The 14,902-nt window shown below is 54.6% G+C and overlaps 1 protein-coding gene across 2 annotated transcripts in view; it reads left to right on the top strand.

The window, feature by feature from the left end:
• POP1 (POP1 homolog, ribonuclease P/MRP subunit) overlaps window positions 1-5,154 on the top strand; it is a 41,896-nt gene extending 36,742 nt beyond the window's left edge. For both annotated transcript variants that reach the window (XM_081116983.1, XM_081116982.1), the window contains exons 15-16: window positions 1,532-1,834; window positions 2,739-5,154. In XM_081116983.1, coding sequence (XP_080973109.1) covers window positions 1,532-1,834; window positions 2,739-3,423 — 988 coding nt within the window. In that variant the 3' untranslated portion in view covers window positions 3,424-5,154. The remainder of the gene's footprint in view (window positions 1-1,531; window positions 1,835-2,738) is intronic.
• The last annotated feature ends 9,748 nt before the right edge of the window (window positions 5,155-14,902 follow it).

Raw genomic sequence — 14,902 nt, forward strand, 5'->3', positions numbered from 1 at the left:
GAGACAGGCCGGCTCACGTTGGCCAGTCCTGTTTGGAATGGCTTCGGTAACTCTTAACTCTGTGCGGAGTTTCATAGGTTTTTCCTTGAGTTCCGCGTAACTGAGACATAAGCAAGTCAGGAGACCGTCTATGTCTGGCAAACATTTAGAGGCACCATCCAGGTTACAAACCCTCCCCTCGGTCATTTGCTGACATTGATGATGGTGTGAACTGTGGACATGAGTTTCAGGTGCTTGTTAGATTCCCACTCCCAACCCTGACCCCTGAAAATGGAAATTGAGTTTTTTATAACTGATTATAGAGATGATACATAGGAAATTTTAATGAAACTATGAAAACCTAAAAATTCTTTATTACCTGGTGTAGTTCTTTTGTTCAGAGAGATAAGCACTGTCTTTACATTTTAGGATCTATCTGTCTAGACATTTTTTCTTGCCTTTTGTCATTGTGGGGAGTGGACAGTGAGCAGCTTTATTTCCTTTATACTGTGAAGTCCATGCTAACGTTGGGAAACCCGTATTTCCTGCTCAACTGTGGCCTCCCCGGAGCACAGAAACTCTTGCTCTCTGTGGCGTGTGCAGTATCTAGCCAGTGCCTGGCGCACAGTGGGTCTTAATCACTGTTATTTGTTGACTGATGAATGAGTGAATCATTGAATGTTGTAGTTTCATTGAATTAGGAGCTCTTTCAGGGCACTGATCATACATTATTTGTCCTTGTGCCTCCTGTAATATGTAGCTGAGGGTCTTCTCAGTGTTTGTTAAGTAATAATGGACAATAATACTTATTTGTTACCCTTTAGACGTTTTTATGCATACAAATTTTTCATAGATACAATTAAAAAAAAAAAAAAATATATATATATATATATATATATATATATATATATATATACACACACACACACATGCACACACATGCTTTTTTGAAACCTGCTTTTTTTCATTTAATGGCATAGAAGGGATAATTTTCCTATACCCATAAGTATGACTCTAAGCCAAGTATTGGTGAACCTTTTCAGGAAAGGGCCAGATGCTAAATATTTTTGGCTTTGTGGGCCCTTTGGTTCCCATGGCAACTGCTCGGTTCTGCCATTGTGGTGGGAAAGCAGCCACAGAAGATGCATAAACGACTGAGCGTGGCTGCGCTCCAGACTCACTTCATGGACACTCCGATTTGAATTTCACGTCGTTTTCATGTGCCACGAAGTATTATCCTTTTGTTTGTTTCCAACCATTTAAAAATGTAAAAACCATCCTCAGCTCACGGGTCATAAAAAGCAGACCGAGGGCCAGGTTCAGCCTGTGAGTCATATTTGGCCACCTCTTGCTCCACATCTAACTGACTGGCTGCTTAGGACTCCAGTATGGATGTGTTATGATTTTTTGCAATGTGCTTCCGTGAACAGCCATCCATATACATCTTTACATGTTTGATTTATCCATTCATGTAGCACATGTCTGTTTAGAGCCTATTGTATGTTAAACAACCTTTCTAAGCACTGGGGCTCTCCTCTTTGGTTTTCATTAGACGCCCTCCTGCAAAACGGCCCAACTATGTGAAGCTGGGCACTCTGGCACCGTTCTTCTGTCCCTGGGAGCAGTTAGCTCGAGACTGGGAATCCAGAGTCCAGGCCCAGGAGAACAGCTTGAGAGACCAGGAGCCTTGTGCTCCCATGCCTGGGCAAACCCGTCAGGTGCCTGGTGAAGTGGGCACATCCCTACATGACTCCAGTGAGCCTGAGGTAGTAATGGACACAGAGTGTCCAGCCCAGGCGGGGACTGAGGCGGTGTCGGGCCCGGAGGTCACTGGCAGACTCCCCTGTGTTCTTAGGTAAGTGCTCACGGCTTCCGGACACGATTTGGATCGTCTCTCTTAATACCGACCAGGCTGTAGGGTGTAAACGTATCATTGTTCCTTGATGCACAGCCCAAGTGAATTTCTGGACTTCCATGGAGACCCAATGGAAACAGCTAAATCACATTAGATTTGGGGCACGATACTAACTGACGAAGTGATTGGAAATATTGTCACCCACAGACCTACACCGAGGTGGTTTTTCTCTAACGATGTATTTCAGTTCTTCTGTTCACAAAGCAGTACCTTCACGGTGTATCTGAGGCGACGAGCCCCTGCAGACTCCGGGCCAGCATTCTTTGCTTTAAGTCACTGAATTATTTTTTTTCCCCCCATTCCTTTGGAATGATCTGAATTTGTGGCCGATTAGGTAATGGTTCATTGTAATGTCATATCATAGAGGCCACCAAATGAAATGTGTCCTACTCAGGACTGCTGCAGGCAGTTAGATTTTGCTTATCAGTTACCCTTAATTCTGTGCTCTGGTGTTTTTTATTTATTGTGTGCCCTGATTTTTTTAAAAAGTGCTCACCCTTCTTGCCTTATACCTATTTTTTTACATGTAACTCCCTTAGAGTTTCTTCGTAATCAGAGCATCAGCCCCCCTTTAATCCTCTCGCTGTGATCACAGCCTTAGATTCTATCCCACTGCCTTATTTTTCTCTGCTTTCAACTTCTTAAACTGTTAGTCTTTCTGTCTCAGAACAGCAGACACATAAAAAGTAAAATACGATAAAAATGCATTAATGTTCATTTTAATTTTTTAAAACTTGGGTTTTGACCCTTTTCCACACAGGGTGTAAAAGTTAATTAGCTCTGGCAATGCCTAACCTTCTAACTGCCTGTTTTCTCCTTGAACAAAATGCCCTCAAACACGTAGGAGCAGGACATCGCTGAAGCAGCTGTCAGCCTGGTGTGGGCCCAGTTCTGGGGACGGTCGGGCAGCCCGGCGAGCTCCCGGCAAGGGGCAGCCCGAACTGACCCCCTCGGCCTGCCTGTCGCTCGTGGCCCGCTTCCCCAGGGCCCTGGTGTGGGTCAGCCTGGCCCTGCTCAGGAAGGGCAGCCCCGAGCCGCACACTATGATCTGTGTCCCAGCCAAGGAGGACCTCCTGCAGCTCAGTGGGGACCGACTCTACCGTGGGCCCCAGGAACCCAAGCACAGCGACCCCTTCAAGAGCAAGGTCCGGGAGCAGAAAGAGACAAAGAGAAGAGAGAAGAGGCGGAGCCACGGGCCTGCTGCAGCAGAGGGCCTGACAGCGGGGGACCAGACAGCAGGGGACCAGACAGCCAGGGACCTGACAGCGGGACACCAAGCTCTGACCCTGGGCTTGTGGCCAGGCCCGCTCCCCGACCTGACTTCTCACTGCTCCCGAGTTCTCCTGGGCTTCGTCACGCAGGGAGACTTTTCCATGGCCGTGGGCTGCGGGGAAGCCCTGGGGTTCGTGAGTTTGACGGGCTTGCTGGATATGCTGTCGGGCCAGCCCGCAGCCCAGAGGGGCCTGGTGCTGCTGAGGCCCCCCGCCTCTCTGCAGTATCGGTTTGCGAGGATCGCTGTTGAGGTGTGACTGCCAGTTCGCATCCTTGCAGGGCACGGATGGTAACTGTTGGCCAAGTCCCACAGTTGGAAAGTTTGGTTTTAGCCGTCTTCTGTTTTGAAATGTCGTGTGGAACTCCTTGGAAACAAGAATAAAAAAATGATGTTATGCAAATGGATGAAATGTTTACCTCATTCCAGTAATCTCGATGATTTCCGTCTCTCTGTCCTTGCTGTAATACTTTGAAATTATTAGGCGTATAGAGCCAGAGCCTTTCTGTTAGGATTTCTTGGTCTGTGTCATTCTTGCTGAAAATGACGAGAAGCTCTATGTTTCCTTGTCCCCTTTTTTATTAGAAACAAAGGGCCACCGGGGCTGTTTAGAAACCTTGGGATCATGTGATGAGCAGTGAAGGTGGTTTAGTGATTTGATTGTTACAGGAGAGGCACAGGAGAGGCATCTGGCCTCTGGACATGAAATATTCCCTCATCGGGCCATGCTCTGTGCTGCGCTATAATCGGCATGCCCAACGCTGGGCACCGTGAGCGAGGACATCGTGGAAAACGTATCGCTGCCCCTTCCCGGCAGCCTTGGGCTGTGGCGAGTGTTAGGGTGGAATACAGGGCAGTCTCTGATTTCATCGCCCCAGCCCTCTTCCTTGCCGACCAACCCGGGATCCTCGCAGCTCATTACATTTTCTAGGCTTTTTGTTTCTGCAAAGAATTTCTCAAAGCCATAGAGGAGCATTTCAAAAATACGTTCTGTGAAATGTGTTACATGCCCCCCTCCTCCCAAAAAGCAAGAGAGTCCAAGGTCAGATTGATTTGGGAAGCTCTGGGTTAAACACAGTTAAGCATTTCTTTTTCAAGGGCTTCTAGAACCTTCCATGTGATAATGTACATTGTGACTCCGGGAAGCGGGTAATAGTCTGTAGTGGTTTCTAAATCTTTTTGATCCCAAACTCCTTTTGCAAGGAGCACCTTATAGGACCCGTGTTCTCAGTAACGTGCTTTGTAAACATGGCCATATAGTGCGGCACTCACCTCGATGTCGACTACCATGATGACAAGCTGCTTTTAATATTCGCGCAGTCGCATTGTCCGCCTGACACTGAGCAGGGCATAAAAGAGGTCTCATCCTGTCCCATAGGAAGAGTGGGGTCATCGTGGTTTTTTATTTGCAGGGAAACAGGTGCTCATAAACTTTTTTTAAAAATATGTTTTTATTGATTTCAGAGATAGGAAGGGAGAGGGAAAGAGAGAAACGACAATAATGAGAGAGTCACTGATCGGCTGCCTCCTGCACGCCTCCGACTGGGGATCGAGCCCGCAACCCGGGCCTGTGCCCTGACTGGGAGTCGAACCGTGACCTCCAGGTCCATGGGTTGACGCTGAACCACTGAGCCCCGCTGGCCGGGCAGTGCTCATAGACTTTTAGTTGCCATGTATGTCTCACTCATCCCCTCAGTCCCTTATTTTCCAGCCATAAATTCTAGCAGAGCTTGAGTGGGATATTTTTAAAAATTTAAATCGTACAGTTAGGCATTATTTCCTGTAAACACACTGAGCTGCTACAGTAGCATCTGGCACTGAATACCTTTGGGAATGATGAGCTGGGGGGAGAGACAAGTATTATCGTAGCTGATGGAATGTCTGGTGTCTTCCCTCTCACCCTGCCTCTAAATGTATTTGTGTCCAACCCAAGTGAGACTGAAAAAAAGAGTCTAACTCAGTGGTGTCTGTAAACAATAAATGAGAATGTCACCTGATGCTCAGTTGTGAATGTTTATTGGCGCAACCTGCTTTCCAGGCTCTAAGCCACTTCGTCTGTGGCCTGGCTCGCTGACGACAGGCGTCCGAGAGTGTCGTGACTCACTGAGCCGGCCGCCTGCCCTGGGCACAGGGGACAGGCCACGCTTCGCTCTGCAACGGTAGGTCAGACTGTGCACTGAGAGGTAGACTAGGATTTCCCAAAACATTCCTGGGAAAAAGTGTTTCACAGCTAAATAAATGGGAAAGCTCCATGCTGCACCCTCCTCTTGCTGATGGACTGTTAGTCTGATCGAGGCTCTGCGGGTACCTGCAGGAAGGAAATGTCTTTCTCAGATGCCCCTTCCCACTTGCTTGCTTCGTTTCTTTTTTGCATAGGTGTTGTCCTGAGAACACTAGTTTCATGGAATATACTGGAATGTGTTTATTTTGATCCTACTAGATGCCTGCTGAGCTACCAAATAGGCACAGCCCGGCCCCCAGCCGCTTGTCGAGGGGCAGAGATTGTAAAGCTCATCAAGTCCTGGAAGACTGTGAGCTGAGCACCCAGAGACCAGCTCCACCCCGAGCTGTGTACCAAACAGAATTGATTCTCTATGCTCTGCTCTGTTTTACTTAAGTAGTATTTTTATATTAATAATCCACATTCATCACAAACTAGAAGATTCGGATAAGCAACAACCTAAGTCACCTGGATTTCCAGCATCCTTCTGGGCTCTGAGACGTGTGGTTTCCTTTTAAGAAAAACGGCATCAGTAATTGCTTACACGAAAACCTACGCGATGCGCATCCGGCGCGCGTGCCGGAGCTTGATGAGCGGGAGGAGCCCTGGTGCTCGTGCTCCTTTGGTGGGAAGTAGGAAGTCAGCAGGCGCGTCTAGCACTCCAGGTGGCACTGCCGTCTTGCCTGCTACATGCCCAGGTGCGTGCTTTCTTCCCAGCCGGTGGGCGGTGAGGTGGGCAGTGGTGGCTGGAGGGACTCCATAGAGCCTTAGCTGATGTGCTGTGGCCAGTCTGAGGTCCGGAGCCTGGAAGCCAGGTCCAGGACTGGGCTGCCTGGCAGATGATAGAAGGTAGCGAAGACCAGCAACTGCGGCCACTCGGAGCAGCAATCCCGGTTACACAGGAGCTGTCCTGGTCACCCCAGAGCACGGAGGACCACAGGTGCAGCCTTTCCTTTGACAGCAGTGGCTTTGGCTTCTGGCTGCGCATGAGAATCACCTGATAGCCCAGGCTTCCCCCCAGTCTCGGGTTGGGCCCAAGCATCCGTATTAGAAGCTCCCAGGCAGTTCTGATGTGTGACTTGGGCTGGGGACTGCGGCTTTCAGAGGCCTGGCTCTTAGGACCCTCTGCACTTAGGGGAAGCGGTTTGAGTAACGAGGCCGGGGAAACCTTACTACTCTGCTGTTAGCAGGCCTGGCTCACAGGACCTGTTGCGAAGCAGCCAGCTGGGAACTTCATGAGAGCATGGTGGCGAGGGTTGGGTGGCCAGAGAGGGCACTTGCACTGGGGAAGGGGCCTGGGCTTGGACACGTGAACAGCCTGGCTCATTACTCGTAGAACCTAACTCCTGGGGCGTATAAAAGGGGGTCTTTTTCATCTATTTCCTCCGGGGGAGTACCCTTCCAGGTCAGCTATTGTTGACCTTGGCTGCACATTGGGATCACCTGGGAGCTTTCCCAGTCCTGGAGCCGGGTCCGCCCCCAGGATGCTGACTTAGCCGGTCAGGGGTGCAACCGGCCTGGACGCTGGGATTCTTGAGAACTCCCAGGTGACTCGCAGCCTGGGTTGAGCACCACTGTTCTGGATGCTTAATATGAGGTCCCAGTGTCATGAGCCAAGGACACAGAAACGTATCAGTAACGGGGAGCCCTGCAGGGCGGAGCAGATGCAGGCTGTCCTGAGTGGGCACGGAGCTGTCACGGAGGGGTGTCCCTGGATAGGTACTGCTGGGTCTGAGCAAACAGCCAAGTTCACGTAATGGCATTTCCCTTCTCTGCCTTTTTTAAAAATTAAAATTTAACCAGGTACCCCTAACCATCCATGTGCTTTCACTAAAGGAGATGTTAGCAAGCGTGGACCCCTCCCATCTCATCGCAGGCCTCTCAGCCTCACCCCAAGCTGTGCACACGCTGGTCTGTGGGTTCCTTGGTGCCTCCACGACCTGGCAGGAGCTGTGCTCGGCCTTCGTGGAACGTTCTCGCCCCTCCCTCCCCAGGCTTCCTGCACATCTGTGCCCTCCCATCCCATCCTTCCGAGCTCAACTTCATGTTTCTCAGAGGGGCCTCCTGCCTACGCTTTTTTCCATCACAAGGGGTTTATTTCCTGATGACACCACAGTAGGTAATAATTCTTTCGCCGTTGCTTACTGTCCGCTCTGCTGGGCTGTGAGCCCCGCGAAGGGGAGACCGTCTTACTCGATCACTGTGTCCTCGCGAGGTGGCTCGGCGCCTGCCCGCAGCCTGTGTTCGGCATGTTTTTGTCGATGTGTTTTCGTTTGTCGGAGTTTGTCGGAAACTGTCCGGTACTATTTCAGCCCAGGCACGCGTTGTGATAAGGCGCAAATTAGCCACCGGGTGGCGCCAAGGCCTCGTGAGAAAACAGCCCGCTCTGGAAACATGGGAACTAGCCCGCTTCGGTTGTGTGTGTTGTTGGAATGGGGAGTTCGTGAGGTTACAGATCCATCCACATGATCCCCAGTACGTTGGGGCCCCCCATCGTGAACAGAATGCCCCCAGGGACAGGGAGCTCACTGCGCAGGGGTGGCCGCCTCCCCCTTGGCAGCACTCGGGCGGGCCAGCTGCCTCTTCAGCGCCATCCTTACTCCGTCAGCGACACCGAGGGGCAGCCTTTTCTCTTTAGGGAGCCGGTTACCGGCCTTTCGCTTTTTCTCTCCGGCAGGCTAAACAAGCTGCATTTCTTCAGCTTTCCTTCTTCTGTCCAACATCTCACAGAGGACCCGAAATTGTTTTCTGGACAAGACATAATTTGTTCTCAGAACAGCCCTGTATGGCTGCGTGAGCCCCAGGCGGGGGCCGCGCTGGCTCAGGGAGAGCCCGGAACGTTCTGGGCCGCTGCCGACCCTCTGAAGTCTGCAGCCTCCCCCGCCCTGCTCTGCAGGATACAGCTGCTGCTGCTTGAGGCAGGTGCGAGCCTGGTGAGCCTCCAAAGCAGCGCCTGGGACGGCTTACATGTCATTTATTTTAGGAAGTGATCTAAGGAGACGGAAGAGTGGAGCCTGGACAGCGTGGACTGGGGAAGAGATGAAAGCCAGTCCAAGCGGGCATCGCTCAGCTGGTTACCACAGGGCAGGGGACTGTCCACGCGAGGCCCAGGAGAGGGGAACCTGCGTTTGCAGCTCTCGTTGCCCGTGGCCACGGGGTGCCCCTGGGAGCGTTTCCTGCCTTTTCCCCTCCAGGCTCGCACAGGTGCTGGGCCGGCTGAGGCTGCTCTGGGGGAGCCCACGGAAGGCAGCGGAGAGGCCCCACGGGTGGAGACGAGGCGCGGCTAAGGCAGCACCTGTTCCCAGCAGGTTGCTGCAGCTCGGGCCGGACAAAAGTGCACCCAGGGAACGTGAGACGGGGGCAGACGCCTGGCACAGAGCCCCCAGGAGACAGGTGACTGCTTCCTGTTGCCACTGCACACCAGGCGTCACGGGCAACGTCCCCCGTAACATTTGCAACCGCACCCTTTATTGTCTTCACGGATGTGGAAACTGAGGTTCAGAGACGGTTAGCGATTTGCTGGAAAGACACGGATCTGGGGTCTGGGCCTCATTCTCGGACTTTGAGTCTGAGCTCAGGACCGCAGGCTTCCTCCCTCCAGTCAGGCCCGGGGGAGGCGCGTGGGTGGTTCTGTGCCAGGCCCGGGGATCAGGCACAAACATGGATCGGACGTGCATTTGCCCTTGAGCAGCTCAAGGTCAACAGCCTGCTGCTTTGGTGCCACGTGACGAGAGAAGAGGACTTGGGCGTGTGTCTGGCCTAGGTCCCTGGTCTCTCTGGGCCTGCTGTTTTCCCAGGAAGGGTGGCCCCGGAGCCCCAGAAGATTGATTCCATTTGCTTCTCCCCTTTTCGGTCTCGCCCTGATATGCCGCTGTTATTTACCATTCGAGCACCACCCAAAACCATCCGTCTTGCCATCACCAGGCGTTCATGAAAGGCCGCGATTACGTCTCCCAATTGGCCTTCTCGTGTTTAAAGCATCAGCCAAAAGCAAAACAATAGAACACACAGCCGCCCCTCTACCCAGAAGGGAGCAGGTACAGGCACAGCGTTCCCTCGGAGCCCGGGGCAGTCACCGAGGGCTCACCCTCCTCCCGCTCTGCCCAGCCTGGTCTTCGAAGCCTCTGCTCATTTAATTCTTTCGATCCTGCCCATAAATCAGCGGGCCGGGCCCTCCAGCCCGCACCACCCTGAGCTCCTGCGGCCCCTGGGCTCCCACATGCAGCCCCAGCGAGGATTAGTGTTAATCTCCTGGTCATGCGACTGAGTCAAGAGTTATTCTTTCCATCTGTTGCCCCTCAGGCCAGAGCTCTGTGTCCTTTCTTCCTCCCACCCAGAGGTCTCTGAGGGCAAATGATGACAGCCCCCTCCTGGGGACTTGTGCAGGGTGACCGCGGGGCTGCTCTCCCACCCAGGGTCTGAAAGGCAGGGCCTGCTGAGCGACAGGCTGGGAGCTGAGCGGCCCCGACCCCTCCCTCCTTTTGCTGAGGGGGAAGCTGAGCCCCAGAGAGGGGGAGGCCTGTCCACAGCCGCCCAGTCACCCGGCTGCTTCCTAACAGAGCTGGGGCCAGAACCCAGGTCCCCCGACGGCCAGGTGCTGGTCAGGACCAACTTTCTGAATAAAGCACTTTTTAGAAAGGGCCTAAGTCCCCCAGGGCTGCATTCGAGCCCTGCACCTCCTTCTCCCTCCTTTGATGTCCCCCACTGTTCCTGGGCAATCCTGCCCTCCTGTTCCTCCTCCGGGGAGCCGCCTGGAGTGCTGGCCAGAGCAGAAGGCTCGTCTTCAAGTCTCGCCATCCCCAGGCTGAGCAACCCTGGGCAAGCCACGAATGCCACGTGGCCGTAAAAGGGGAATAATACCCCCGTCCGCTCAGCATCTTGAAGCAAGACTCAGAGCACAGAGGCAACCGTGCTTTGCATTTGGGTTTGGATTTCTTGAGCACTTGCTACACACCACTACCAGCCGGAGCTTATCTCACGTGGATTATGTCTTCTGACCGGCACAACAATCCTATGAGCTTTAGAATCTGCATTTTAAAGAGAGGGAAGCTGAGCTCAGCCAGGGGAGGGCGCTGCCCCGGGTCACACAGCTGGTGGGGGTCAAACCCACACCTGTCAGCATCCTTAACCCACCTGGGCCCTCACAGCGACCTCCCTTTCCTTGGCTCTTGGGAAAGAGGGGCCAAAATAGCGCGGTCAAAGCATTGCCTGTCCCCTCGCCGAGACTTCGTAGGGGGCGGAGGAGGGGCTGAGGGTAACCAGCTCGGGTCCCGTCTCCGCACAGCTCTGGGGGGTGAGAAAGGGGGTGCTGATGGCAGCAGAGGGGGGACCTCCTCCGCGCGGCCCGCGACGGTGCAGTTCTCAGGCGCGGCCACCGGGTGGCGCTGCGGACCGACCCCGGCGCTCCGGCTCCCAGAGGTTTCGGGGAAGGAGCTTCAGCGGGGCCTGGAGGCTGCGCAGGTGGGAATTTGGGGAGACTCAGGACAGCGACCGCAGAAGGGGCTTTGGGTGCGGTCGTTTAGCGCTGCAGCCTGGGAGCTGGCTGAGGCTATGTCCAGAGGCGCGTGTGGGGCTCTAGCCACAGACCAGGCCCCGGGCTTGGGGACGCCAGGGCCATATGGCCAGGTGTGCCCCTGTCCCCTAGGAGCCCCAGTCCACCTGTGTGTGGGGGGGGACACCATTGCTCCCTTTAACATGAATACGAAGAAGGCTGGGCGGCTTTGCATGGCCTTAGGAAAGTAAGACTTGTGCCCCGGCCAGGTAGCTCGGCTCGTGTCGGAAGCAACCAGTCGGCGTTTCTCTCGCACATCGATCTCTCCCCCTCTCCCTCTCTCTAAAATCAATTTTTAAAAAACCGCATGTCCTTATTAGGTGAGGTTTAAAAAAATACTAAAATTTGTATTTTCTTTACCAAGAGCAAATGATAACTTCATGCTTCCTCAGACCCTCACCGTCCCCGGCTGCCCCTGGGGCCGCCCCTGCCCAGTAGAAAGCGGGCCTGAGAATCCCGGGGCTCAGATGGATGCTCCAAAGACCAGTGAAGGGCCCTCCTCGCTAAGCACATCCACCTTTCACAACCCAGCCCCGCGCCCCCTGGGAGAGGCCCTGCCGCATCCAGCTCCGCAAGCTCTAATTCTCCCTCAAAGGGCAGCCCATTCTGCCCTCTGTGTGTCACTTTTCCTGAATCCTCCCGAACTAACCACTCCCTCTTCTATGTTGTATACTCCGGTAACTGGACTTTGGCCACAATATGGAGCAATCTGTTTACACGTCTGCCCTGCTAGACGGGAGGTCCCCAAGGGCGGTGTCCCTGGGCTTGAGCCCAGCGCAATGCCGGGCATGCAGAATGTGCTCTTCGGGCACTTGCCGGATGTAAGTGGGTTCCTCGAGAGAGAAGGCACATGGGATCTTTAAGTTATTACCTGGTTTAATCCTAACAACACCCCGTGACCTTGGTATTAGGTGGTATGTTGCTGCAAGAGGTTGACCCTGAAATCTCAGTGGCTCAGCTCACCAGAGTCTGTAACTCACCCCACAGCCTGATGTGGGTGGACAGCCTTCTTCTGCCTCGAAGCTGCTGCATCTCGAATGTCTGTCGCCAAGACGGCCATCTCAGGCAGGATGTGCTGTGACAGAGGACCACAGGCTGGGTGGCTTCACTAGAGGTCTGCTTCTCACAGCTGTGGAAGATGGGAAATCCGAGACCAAGGTGCCTGCAGATTTGGTTCCTCGGGAGGACTCTCTTCCTGGCTTGCAGGTGGCCACCTTCTTGCTGAGTCCTCACATGATGAGAGAGAGAGCGAGTGAGCGACCGAGCTACCTCTCTGGTGCCTCTTGTTCTAAGGACCCTAATTTCATCCTGGGGGCCCCACCTTCGTGACCTCATCTAAACCTGATTACCTCCTGAAGGCCCACTTCCAAATACCATCACATTGGGTGTTGGGCCTCCAACATATGCATTGGGGGGAAGCACATTTAGTCCATTAACAGGTGCCACTCCATGGGCCCCTGGGCTGCCGTGGCCCCGACGTCACTTCTGTTCACAGTTCATTGGCCCAGACCTGCCATGCTGCCCCAATATGAAGGCAGGGGGAGCCAAGAAGCGTGAGGGGCACGTGCACCTTGGGGAGCACTATCAAATCTGCCACAGATCACGGCACGTGTGCGCACATCCGCGTCTACACAAATGCACACGTGTTCACATACATAGGCACGTACACGAGTGTGCACGCCTGTGACTCGGGCTCCAACACAAGCACTAAATACGGAACGACCCACATGGACACTGGACCTGCAGAACAGCATGTGTCCAGAAAGAAAGGACAAGTGTAAAATAACCTGCGTGCTGAGCAATGAAAAAGGCTGCATTTCTTAAAGAAGATCCGCCCCCCCCCCCCCCATTATTTAAAATGATTATGCTCAGGATGGAGAAAACTGAAGAGCTGCAAGGCTGACACAGAGGCGATTCGGAGGGTGACAGTGCTGGAGACAGGCCCCGCGTGGGTGGTTCACAGAGGGAGCCGCAAGACATAAAGTTGGCAAGGGTTCGTTGGAGCACTGAGACAATTGTTGTTTCTTATAACTGTTCTGCATATATATAGACACGGGGGAGGCAGGTGGAGGGGCTGACTCCACCCACTGCCTGGCTGGCTTTGTGCCGGGCCTGCCCCGTGGGTGTTGATGGCTGACGCCGGAGTTAAAAGCGACTTTGGGGAGGTTACCCAGTGACATTCTGACATGACGGAGACTGGAGGAGACACGTCTTTGTGGGAATTAAAATATTTGGGCCAATTATAACAATAAACATGCCTTAAAAGGAAACCAAATAAAGGAAGAGCAAAGATTTTAAGCCCTGGGCGCTGACTGATCTCTCCTCCCCCCTCCTGGCGGAGGCCCCGAGCGAGTGTTTGGGACACAAAGGCATTCTTTCGCTTCTGGCCCTGCTCAGGCGAGAAGGAGATCCCCGGAGGTTCGGATCTCACTCCTACAAGTCAGTCCGGTTTGACCAACGTTCCTGGAGAGACGGGGGGGAGGGCTTGGCACCTCTCTCAACTCGGAACACAGTGTTCTCTGGCTTCTGCCTGCAGGCAGCTTGCATTTTGGCAGGAGAGAGAACACACGGGCTTCAGTAACTGTGAGACAAAGAGGAGGACCGGGGGTCCCACAGCGGGTATGTCACGTGTGCGCACACGTGTACACATGCCTCTGTGTGTGTGTCGGGGGGGGGGGGTACGTGGAGAGTGGTTAGGAGTCCAGGCCTTTGGGACACGGGCCGGACTGAGCCCTGTGCCGGGAGGAGCACAGCCGGACCCACAGCAGCCGGCTCAGTGCGCCCCGGGGGGGGCAGGACAGGCCCAGGCCGGGGAGGAGGCTGAGCCCCGTGCACCATGGCCCCTCCGCCTGCTGCCACGTCTGACACCCCCAGGCCACCAGAAGCCCCGTCAGCGCCGGGGAGGCAGCCGTTGAGAGGCGGGCGCGGGCGCGGGCGCGGGCTGGGCTCGTTCCTGGGGGCCCGCCAGGGGCAGCTGCCTGACCTCGGAGGAGCCGAGACGATGCCTGATAACCTCAGGTGTTGTCTCCGTGTGCCCGTGGCTCGCACATACGCACGCCGTGTGCATGCCCGTGACAAGCGTCGTCGTGAAGAACAGGTTTAGTTTTGCTCCGAGCTGGGGGCCCACTGCCCGGTGATGGGTCCTCGTGGCCGTGAAGCTAACGGGACCCCCGGGGTCAGCTAATGTCTGCGTTTAGCCATGACCACGCCCACCTCATTCCGAAGAGGAGGAATCATCTTCTATTTGTTGTTACGTTTTAAAGAGCTCCAGAGAGAGCTCGGCCCCCTCTGGAAATCCGCCGTGCTGAGGCACTGTTTCCTAGGCCACCTTGAGCTGTGTGACGCGCGCAGGTTCCAGGATTTCTGCCCCCCCCCCCGCCCCCAGGGCCTGAGACAGTGGCAGGGAGGAGTGCGGGCAAGGTGGGGCAGGCGGGTTGTGGGAGGGCTGCAGGCTTCCCCGCCTGGATCCAAGTCCTCCCACCCCAGGCTCGCTCTGGGCACTGAGGCTGATCAGTCGTCCTGAGCTCAGCCCCTCCGCTGTGACCAGGGAATAACCATGGTCACTTTGCGTGTTGTGAGGCTTGGGGATGCCCAAAGTGCCTCCTCCATAGTGAGTGCTCCGGAGATGCCTGCTGTTACTGGGAGAGAGAAAAAACAAGGCCTGGGGAGGCAGTGAGAATTTGGAACTGAGACTCCCCTGAGGACAGAAGTGGTCAGCCAGGGGCAAATCCTCCTGGGGGTCTCCCGCTCACCGCAGGAGGCTCCCAGGGAAATCCCACGGCTGCCTGAGTGGGGACGGGTGCTGGTCCCAGGACCGTGGGCAGCCGGATGCTTCCAGCTGACTGGCCCCGGTGTCGGTCCCCAGGCTGTGGGGGGCGTGGGCACACGTCTCTGTGTCCTCTGGGGGGGCGATCCGCGTTGCCTGATTAGATGAGAGGCAACCTGTCCCTGGGCTGTTGGTTTCCA

This window comes from Miniopterus schreibersii (assembly GCF_964146895.1).
Source record: "Miniopterus schreibersii genome assembly, chromosome: 17".
Taxonomy (NCBI): Eukaryota; Metazoa; Chordata; class Mammalia; order Chiroptera; family Miniopteridae; genus Miniopterus; species Miniopterus schreibersii.